Source organism: Artemia franciscana, chromosome 14, assembly GCF_032884065.1.
Source record: "Artemia franciscana chromosome 14, ASM3288406v1, whole genome shotgun sequence".
NCBI classification, from domain to species: Eukaryota; Metazoa; Arthropoda; class Branchiopoda; order Anostraca; family Artemiidae; genus Artemia; species Artemia franciscana.
Genome location: NC_088876.1, coordinates 27,195,905 through 27,206,093, shown reverse-complemented (window position 1 = coordinate 27,206,093; position 10,189 = coordinate 27,195,905). Strand labels below are relative to the sequence as shown.

Below are 10,189 nucleotides of genomic sequence, written 5' to 3'. Positions count from 1 at the left end.
CAGCTCTGCTTGTAAATCTTGGGGAAAGAGGGAGAGTAGGGGTAGGATAAACATGCTTTCCTTCTTGGCACATAATTTACGTTCTGGACCATTTCAGTTGACCCGATCTGGCCTAGCGCTTAGTGCCACGTGGAGGGGGAAAGGTTGGAACTAGAAATCTCAAAAGACATTCCTAGGCCAACATCAGCAGGCCACATCAGCAAGGGTCCCCCAGACAGGGGGACCCTTGGCCCCTCGATATTTTTTTGTTGGCGCCCTCTTTCCCTTTTTTTCTTTTTTCATCCTTTTTTAGAATGCATTTGTCAATTTGGTCAATTATTGCCACTTTTGTCACACACCCCGCCAAGATTTTGCTCATTGACGCTCGTTTCAAATTGCATCCCCCCAGGATTTTACTCTAGATCTGCCGCTGCTAGGCCATTGTTCAAGCTTTGGCATTCACACAATTCAGGGAGATGTTGAGAACCTCCAAAAAGGCGTTTTTCAGAACCACTGACCCTAATTAGCAACTCTGCTTGTAAACCCTGGGAATAGAAAGGGAATAGGTGCAGGACAAACATGCCTTCTTTCTTGGCACATAATTTACGTTCTGGACCATTTCATTGACCCGATGTGACCTAGCGTTTAGTACCGCATGGAGGTGAAAAGGTTGGAACTAGCAACCTCCAAAGACATTCCTAGGCCACACCAGCAGATCAGAGGAGGGACCGGTGAGGGGCCCTAACTGTCCCGCTAATCTGGTATTTCTAGATCTGCCTTTTTCTCGCGATATTCTACAAGGAAAAACAAAATCTTGACCTATATATATATGAATGGAATTTTGGTTGATGAATGGAATTTTGAGCAATGGATCCAGAGACTAAAATTTATCTCAGGAAAGGTCGTTCTCGTTCGAAGCTTGCATTTCTGTGGCTTCCTCTCTGAACCTATGGTACCAATTCAATGTAGTTTAGGCGAAAAAAGGACGGGTGGGGGGGGGGCAAAGAAGATTTTTATGGCAATTGGTATTTACCAAGTGACATATAGCGATTGCAAATTCTGTCGGTCTGTCTGTCGGTCCCGTTTTTCTAGTTTAGGCCCTTCCAAATAAGCTAGGACGATGAAATTTGACATCTGGAAATCAGGGGGGAGTGGGGGGACGGTTAATTCGAGAAAATTAGAAAAAAATGAGGTATTTTAACTTACGAACGGGTGATCAGATCTTAATGAAGTTCGATATTTAGAAGGATACCGTGTCTCAGAGCTCTTTCTGGTCGGGCTGGATCCCGTCCAGATCCAGTGACATTGGGGGGAGTTAGAGGGGAAAACTTAAAATCTTGGAAAACGCTTAGAGTGGAGGGATCAGGGTGAAACTTGGTGGGGAAAATAAGCACACGTCCTAGATACGTGATTGACATAACCGGAACGTGTCCGCTCTCTTTGGAGAAGTTGGGAGGGAGGGTTAGTTCTGAAAAATTAGAAAAAATGAGGCATTTTTAAGTTACGAAGGAGTGATCGGATCTTAGTGAAAATTCATATTTAGAAGGACTTCGTAACTCAGATCTCTTATTTTTAATCCCGACCGGATCCAATGTCATTGGGGGGATTTTGAGGAAGGACTAGAAAACGTGAAAGTTGAGGTATCTTTAGGAGGCTGGAGTGGGAAACACAGGAAATCCTGGAAAACACTTAGAGGGGAGAGATCGGGATGAAACTGGATGGGAAGAATTAACACAAGTTCTAGATACACGATTAACATAGTTGGAATGGATTCACTCTCTCTGGGGAGGTTGGGGGGGTGTTAATTCGTAAAAATTAGAAAAATTGAGGTATTTTAACTTAAGAACGGGATATCGGATCTTAATAAAATTTGATATTTAGAAGGAACTCATGCCTCAAAGCTCTTTTTTTAAAATCTCAACCAGATCTGGTGACATTGGGGGTGAGTTGGAAAGGGAAACCAGAAATCTTGGAAAGCATTTAGAGTGGACAAATCGGGATGAAGCTTGGTGGATAGAATAAGCAAATGTCGTAGATACGTGATTGACGTAACTGGACTGGATCCGCTCTGTTTGGGGGAGTTAGGGGGGTTGTCCAGTGCTTTGGTGAGTTCGGTGCTTCTGGACGTGCTAGGACGATGAATATTGGTAGGCGTGTCGGGGATCTGCACAAATTGACTTGATAAAGTCGTTTTCCTCGATTTGATCATCTGAGGGGGGGGAGTGAAGGAAGAGGAATAATTAGAAAAAATGAGGTATTTTTAATTTACGAGTGGGTGATCGGATCTGAATGAGTTTTGATATTTAGAAGGACCTCGTGTCTCAGTTCTTTTATTTTAAATCCCGACCGGCATTAAGCCTCTGATTTTCTTTTTAAATCAATCTATTGATTCTTAGAATTTTGCTAGAGCTCATGCCATATGAGTTTTTGGCTCTTAGCTCTTCCGACCTCGTCACAAGTGCCATATGAGTTCTTAGCTCTTGTTAGTTATGTTAATGAAAATTCGAAAATGTTATTTTTAAAAATATCGTGGTCGTTTCTCTTTGTTGTTTTTAAAATATTAATACAGAAAAGCGAATTTTCAAAATCTACAGGGGTTAATCCCTAACCAGCAATGGGTAGCCTACCACAGCTTCAAAGGGCATTGACCCTTGATGGCCCTGGTCAAAATGTGTGATAACAGTGAGCCAAATATATACTTAGGCACAATTGTAACCTAAGGAAAGTATATCAAGTCTCATAGCTTTGCTAAGTCCTGATTTGCATGATTTTAAGGAATTTAATAAAAATATATTTTACATAAGTTAAAAAGAAAATCCTACATGGCTTAAAATCCTAACTATATCAGTGACGTTATACTTTCAACCAAGAATCAAAGAAATTTAGATTCAAACCAGAATAAAAACAAAGAAAAGGTGAATGTCTAAATTAAAGTTAAAATCCATCTTCTGAGCAGCCTTGTCAATAGGGTTGCCAATTCAACAAAAGGCAGGGGAGGGACAAGGATTTATTTTTGCCTTTTTTTAAATGAATGTGATAACTCTGTTTGTAAACCTTAGAAATAGAGACGTTGTAGGGAGCATAAAAATACCTTCGCGAGGCATTTTTTAAGCTCATCATGATAAAATTTTATATTCTAGGATTTCACTCAAAAATATTTTGTTCCTAAAATTTTTCTAAATAAAGCAACAACAGACAACCATCCTACCAGGTTTTCAAATCCCCATCTTACGGGGTGATTAATTATATTGTGACTTGGCTACTTCTTAGGCGACTCTCTCTGGCGTGGAGGCCAGTATTGCCACTTATGCCGTATTTCGCGGCATTACGCCGCGATTCTGAGAGAAATGCCGCATGCCGCAAAATGGCTTTTTATACCGCATTTGTTCTCGTATGTAAAATTTGTCCAACTTTAAGATTCTTATCTTTCTTAAATGTCTTTGTTGCATAAAATGGGGATTTCAAAGTTTCGCGGAAGTCAACTACGCACCTTAATTAGTAGTAACCCGTCTGTCGGCAGCTTGTCCCCTGGGAGGCCAGTTGAGTTGTTTTTGCGGGTTTGACGAAACTTTGACGTTTGAGTTTCTCAGTTCATCTCATGACTCTTATTTTTAATCTTGACCGGATCCAATGTCATTGGGGGGATTTTGAGGAAGGACCAGAAAACGTGAAAGTTGAGGTATCTTTATCTTACGAATGGGTGGTTGGATCTTAAGGCCGTGATTAAGTGAACTGATGGAACTCGAAAATCCTACAACCATCCTACAAAGGTTTTGTACAAACAACCATAACCGACATTGGGATAAAAAAAACCGTATCAAACTCAAAACGAACAAAAATTAACATGAGTAGGGCTTGCAAATCCCATGCCTTCTTGGGACCAGAACAGACCATCCGACCTAACAGACTTCTTGGGACCTACAAACAACCATCCTACCAGGTTTTCAAATCCTCATCTTACGGGGTGATTAATTATATTCCGCCTTGGCTACTTCTTAGGCGACTCTCTCTGGCGTGGAGGCGTAGATGGTCAACATTTGTCGCAATCCACTTGTTCTTTAATTGCGCTTTAGACGCCGTGATCGTAAGGTCGAGTTAAATGCTGAAAAGATACAGACTGATGTGAAAAATGCCTATAAGTTCTAATGGTGATGAATATAGGTGAGAAATTTAATTGTTTTGTTACGGCATATAACCCTAATGAACTTTCTATTGAGTAAATCCTGCATGAAGACTGGCTTATTCCTAAGGAGGGATAAATAGGGCCATGATTGAATATCCCATTTATCACTATTTCCAAATGTAATCTCGAAAACAGTTTTAACCCCCCCCCCTCTTTATGGGACCAGCTACAATCAAAGGCAATACGCAAAACAATAAAACTATTGCTTTTGTCTATACAGACTAGGTCTTCATAAAATGAACTTAAGCCCATGAACTATGAACTTTGGTAAAATTCTAGTTAATTGACTTCCTGCTATCTCGGAAAAGGTTTAGGTTAGGAAAATGAAACTTTCAGGGATTGGTCTACAGGCTAAAGTATGTCCTGGGAAGGTATTTTAAAGTACCCGCCTCCGCTCCTTCTCCCTCTAGAGGGCCCTGAAATTTGCCTACATGACAGGTTATGCCTATTGAAATTTTGACAACACAACATTTTACCTTAATTTTCAGTTACTAGTTGGTTTTTCTCTGCCAGTAGTTCTGAAAAATGCATTTCCTGTTATTTGAGTAGAATTTTGAGCCATATCAATGTTTTTTTCTTTCAAAATTTAGGAAATGTATTTGCATATCTTTAAACCTTATAAAATGGAATTGAGCAAAGTTATGAAGTAGAAAACAATTTTGTTGTACTTCAATTAAGCAGAAGATCTATTTTGCAAGGTTTCACTTTTATAACACACACATTTTTAAAGGTCATCAAAGGTCAGGACCCTCTAGAGGGAGAAGGAGTGGAGGTAGTTGCTTCAAAATACCTTCATGGGACATACTTTAGTCTGTAGATTCATCCCTGAAAGTTTCATTTTCCTAACCTAAACTCTTTCTGAGATAGCAAGATATCAATTAACTAGAATTTTACCTGAACTTTTATAGGCCTATGAACTTGTTTCATTGATTAGCCTATACTATGGAAAGACTGTTGAATGAGGAGCCGAATGAAAAGTCTATCCTATTTCTTAGACATGTCTTAATTTCTGTGCTACAAGAGACTAGCTCTGAAATACTCTATTTATTGGGTTTACTTCCAGTTTAACTCCACCCAGACCCTCCCCCTCTGATGCAGCCTGGATCCAGTGCTGTAATTTCGTCAAAATCCCTAGGGGGGGGGGGTAAAATTGGAGCCGATTTTCCTAAGTCAAGTGAAAATGACAGTGAAAATTGAAAAATGAGCCATATAGGCTAGCCCACTACCATAAAGGCAAAGGTATATTAAAGAAAATTGATCAGTTCCTTAGGATGTTTGAATTAGGCTATATAGGCTAGGTATACCTAAGTTTTGACAATATTTTTGAAGGTGCTAAATTTCAGCTGGTGGGCAAACACAGGTTTTGGGGGGCTTGCGCCCCTCCTGTCCCACTGCAAATTACGACCCAGCCTGGATCTAGTCTTGGGCTTTGTCCAAAGTTTGCTTATTTTCAAATTGACATTATGAACCAATTGGTTTAGAAATAATGCAAGGCATGGAGAAGGGACCTAATGACCAGATATTCTACTAGGCTATACCCTAAATAAGATTTTGCTCGTTCTGTTTTTTTTTTGTGTGCTTTCCCCCGTAAAAAGTTGGTTTATAAGTTCAATGAAGGTCAAATTACAAAAAAAACTGACCCACAAAAATATGCCTGGTACCATTAGCGTTGGGGGCTGAAACCCAATCACAACGGCAGGGATTAGGCTACTATATTTGGGAAGAGTTTTAAATAAGCAATCGAATGAAATATTTTTCCCCCTATCTGATTTCTTTCCTACTTGTAATATTAACCAAGAAAATGAATATACTACTAACAAACTTATCAAGTTGTTGGATATAGTCTAGGACTATATCAAAGCAGTAGAGGGGGGGGGGCAGAGTGCACTCAGAACCGAGTATTTGCGTGCCATAGCGAACACACTTTGTTCTTGATCTGTAATGAAACCGATTTTCTGTGTCCACTCGGAGATAATCAGCCTAGCCTGAGCGCGGTACAGTACTATGCAGGTATATTCTAATTAGATATATAATATATAGAGATGGTTAGGTTAGATATTTAATATAATGGATTCTGGGCGGCCTGTTTTCCATTATTCTGTTGTATAGTTTCCATAATTTTGTTACTAAAGTCTATATTTTCATCATATTTAAGTATATTTCATTATAATTAACCTAACTTCTCTTCCTGTGTGTGGTTGCTGTCGCATTTAAGTGCCCAGAGCATTCCTGGGGAGGGGAGGGGAGAGGCAGTTGCTCCGACTGCCGTTGCTTGGGGGGCTTCACGGCCGGGGAATTGCCAACTGTGATCCAACTTTTCACTTTGATTCGGCTCTTTTGGCTTATATTTGAGCCAGGAGGGGTTTTGTGACTAATTTTGGCCCGGATATCTCCAACCCTAGGAACTGCTCTGGATGCGGTCAAGCTTGAAGTGACTCTGAAAATCCAATAAATAGAAACCTCCTGAACATAATGAAGTAAGAATTTTTTGTTTCTATGTTTAGTTTCGGAGAGGAGATAAGCTACAGCGTTACCGCCTTGTATGTTATGCCCCAAGCCCTCCCTAATTTAATTTTTGCGTGTATACCTGCTTAGTATAGCTATGTTTTGATTATGTCAAGAGAAACAACTTTGATTCTGGTTGGTCTTGTAAAGGTGCTATATCAGGTATAACCTAATCGTAAAAAATCATAGGTGCTAGCTTACCACTCATTCCTGAGACTTACCAGGTGCGTACCAAAAGGAGGGGGACGATCTAAAATTTTGAAACGTAGCCTCTGGATTTTTTCCGTATCGAGTAAAACGTGGCTATTGCCCCGATGAATCAATTGATGCAGTCTATCAAGCTGATTAGGCAGCCCATTTTCGAATTTTCTTAATGTTAAAGCCAATACGGAGGCAAACTATTTTTACACATTCTAGGACTTATTACCTATTCGGTACATTTAGAAAAATGTAAATTTCGAACATGAGGGTGGGCCCAAAACTCCTCAACCAAAGTCTGCACCTCTGCAGCAAGCTTTTTTATTGATCAGTTACTGTCGCACTAAGCGTTCCTCGCCTTGTACCAAGCATCGCGGAAATTTTGGTGGACTAGGCACGTATACAAAATTTTAATTGAGAGAGGGAACAAATTTGAATAAAAAATGTTCAGAACAGGTTAGTTTTTGGAAACCATAGGGGAAATAACGATCTGAAGGACCCCAAGCACCAGTCGTCCCCTCTCTCCTTTTGTAAGTGTCTACATTATTGGTCCCTTTTTTACTTTTTAAGTGGCCACTGATGCTAAATAAACCTCTGTTCGTCATTCCGTAAACAAGAAGTAAGTTTTTGGAATAATTTTGGTCAACAAAAGGTAGCATGGGAGATTTTCCCCGTTGAAAAATGGAGTTTGCCAAATTCACCCCGAAAACTAATCTTAACGAAAATTAAGAATCTGTATTTCGTGTTGATATTTGTGTATTTATGAAAATTCATTTTCAGGGAGATTTCGGTGTATAGCAGTTTTATTGAGGGAAATTCAAAGAAACCCTGAAAATTCGTGGCAGTGGAAGCCTTGCCAGCTCTTTGGAAGAAGCAAAAGGTCTACCCTATTTGAGACCATATACTTCCGTGAATATGAACTGAGCTTTGCTCTGGTTGAAACGATTTGGTCCTTATGCCTCGAATATACACTTCATTTTGGTTATGTGCTTTGGTTTGGCCCTTATTGCAGGGTACTTTCGCCAGTCAGTACTGTACATCCTTATCTCCTGCTTTGCCAAAAAGATCAGTTTTGCCAGCTACCAGCGAAAAAATTTTTTGCGGCAGGATCGCTACCTGGGATGGGGCTTAAGTTTCACAAGGGCTTTGCAATTTGGGCCGCTTATTCCCTCATTGAAGGAAGGTCCATTTGAGGCTCCGTTCCATTGAAAGAAATTCAAAACTTCTAGCTTGAATATTTCAGTCCGCTATTCCGCAACTGAACCAACTATCATGAACCATAATTTACGTTTATTTCAGTCAGTATTGTCTAAATTGTGTCAAGATACTATCGAGACCAAAAATCCTATCCTCTATATGGTTACCAAGCAATCTGATATCGTTTGCATTATTCAGTTTATGGAATACAGCATGTCCTGTTTAATGGACAAAAAGCCTTCTGCGTCTATTAAGCACGTGAACTGCTTGCACGCATCATCACCAGCCTTGACCCTCCAGCATATTTACTGGAAATAATTTTGAATATTTATTGTTCTAGTCTCCTAGGGAAATATCCTAAGTCTTATCCTGTCTTCTCTATTCTTCAATGATTCCAGTGTTGCTTGAAAGGCACATGCACTAGAGAGAGGGAGAATGAATGCCAAATAGGAAAATTTTATCAACAATATAATATTTTTAATATAATTTGCCTTTTTCAGAAAATCTCAAATATTTTGAACTTATGAGGAGGGGCTGAACCAAAGGCCGTCCCCTCTGTAAGCATCTAAGGTCTGATTTCACCTTGTTCGTTTAGTACCTTTTTTCTCTTTTCTCTTTTTTCACCTTTTTTCTCTTTTCTATGACTATGGTTTATGCTTCCCCTGCAAGTTTCATTTATCTGGACTTTTACGGTCTTTAATAGTTTAACCTGAGACAACACTTAATGTCATTTAGGGGCATGGTTTGCTATAGGGTAGGGGGCAACTACCCCCCCCCCCCTCAGCTGAAATTTTGTGTTTTCAAAAAAATTTTCAAAGCTAAGATAGGCCTACGTAATTCAAGTATCCACAGAAACAGATCAGTATTCTGTAGCATATTTGTTTTTCATTTTGCCATTTTCGCTTGACTTGAAAATCGGGCCCCAACTTCCCCCGGAGATTTTGACGAAATTACGCCCTGTCTTCAAATATCTTGTCAAAATTAAGATAGGCCTTCGTAATTCGAGTATCCATAGAAACACATCGGTTTTCTTTAATATATCACTTGGTTTTCTTTAATATTTCATTAATATATCATTTCATATTAAGTTCAGTTTTCTTTACTATGTCACTTTAATTTTTCACTAAGTGAAAAAATTCATTTTTACTTGGTCTTTTTCAAAGGTTTTTTCTTGTATCTTAGAGCCCCTGCATGGCGACGCTCATGTTGGAGCTCTTTCCTCCTCCCCCTTAACTCCTTTGATTAGCTTTTTAGGTGTGAAAAAAATTCCATTTTAGTCGAGCATTTATATGCCTAGTCTGTCAGTTAGACTTGTCGAGTCCCTTTAAATGTCTATTGGCCATAAATTTCCCATGATTTGAAAGTCATGTTCGTTTTCTCGGTTTGAATTCCAGATAAAGAAGCGAGTCCAGATGTGAATTCATTGGATATTCTTTTGGGACTACCTTTTGGGAAAACCTCTGGGACTAAACCCCTAAAAGAGGAAAACCTTTTGGGACTAAAGTGTCAAATTCAGCAAAAACGTGACACTTTTAGTGCCCCCCTAGAAAATTAGGCAATATACTTTAAAAGTTGACATAAAAAAGGCTTTAAATGGCTTTCTCACAACGCCAGGGCCAGATTTACGTTATTCTTTTTCAAGTAAAAGCAAAGCGATTCTTCATAAGTAAAATACCATGAAAAACCCCAAATCGCCTAATACGCGAAGAAGAAAAAGAATTCAGTACAATTTTTCGGGTTTTCTCGAACCTTCGGTTGTACTAATTATTCTTCTTCCGAAAACTCAGTGAAGCCTTGTTTTTATTATGGCGTTTTCCGGCACCAGAACTGGCTTTGCCACTTTTTGGACGACAGTTTTCATTTTCGTCGTTTTTGGCAAAAAATTTGAAAGCTCAGTCTTATTTCATGAACTGCAGAAGATTTTTGTCCTGTGGTGGCGCAGTGGATTTGACCTTAGCTTGGTAATACGGGACCCAGAGATCGAATCACGCTGCAGGAATGCACTGCAGGGCCGACGCAGGGACCTTAGTGGTCAAGAAGCGTCGCTAATTCTCAAATAATAATAACTGCAGAAGATTTTGAATCATTTGTGCTGCGTTTGCGGTGTTACAAGAACGTAAAGAAAAG

The 10,189-nt window shown here is 39.5% G+C and overlaps 1 protein-coding gene across 1 annotated transcript in view; it reads left to right on the top strand.

Moving 5' to 3' along the window:
• The first annotated feature begins 4,048 nt into the window (after positions 1-4,048).
• LOC136035518 (cell division cycle protein 20 homolog) overlaps positions 4,049-10,189 on the top strand; it is a 50,237-nt gene continuing 44,096 nt past the window's right edge. Inside the window, exon 1 of the mRNA XM_065717360.1 lies at positions 4,049-4,140. Within this exon, the coding sequence (XP_065573432.1) occupies positions 4,109-4,140 (32 nt within the window). The 5' untranslated portion in view covers positions 4,049-4,108. The remainder of the gene's footprint in view (positions 4,141-10,189) is intronic.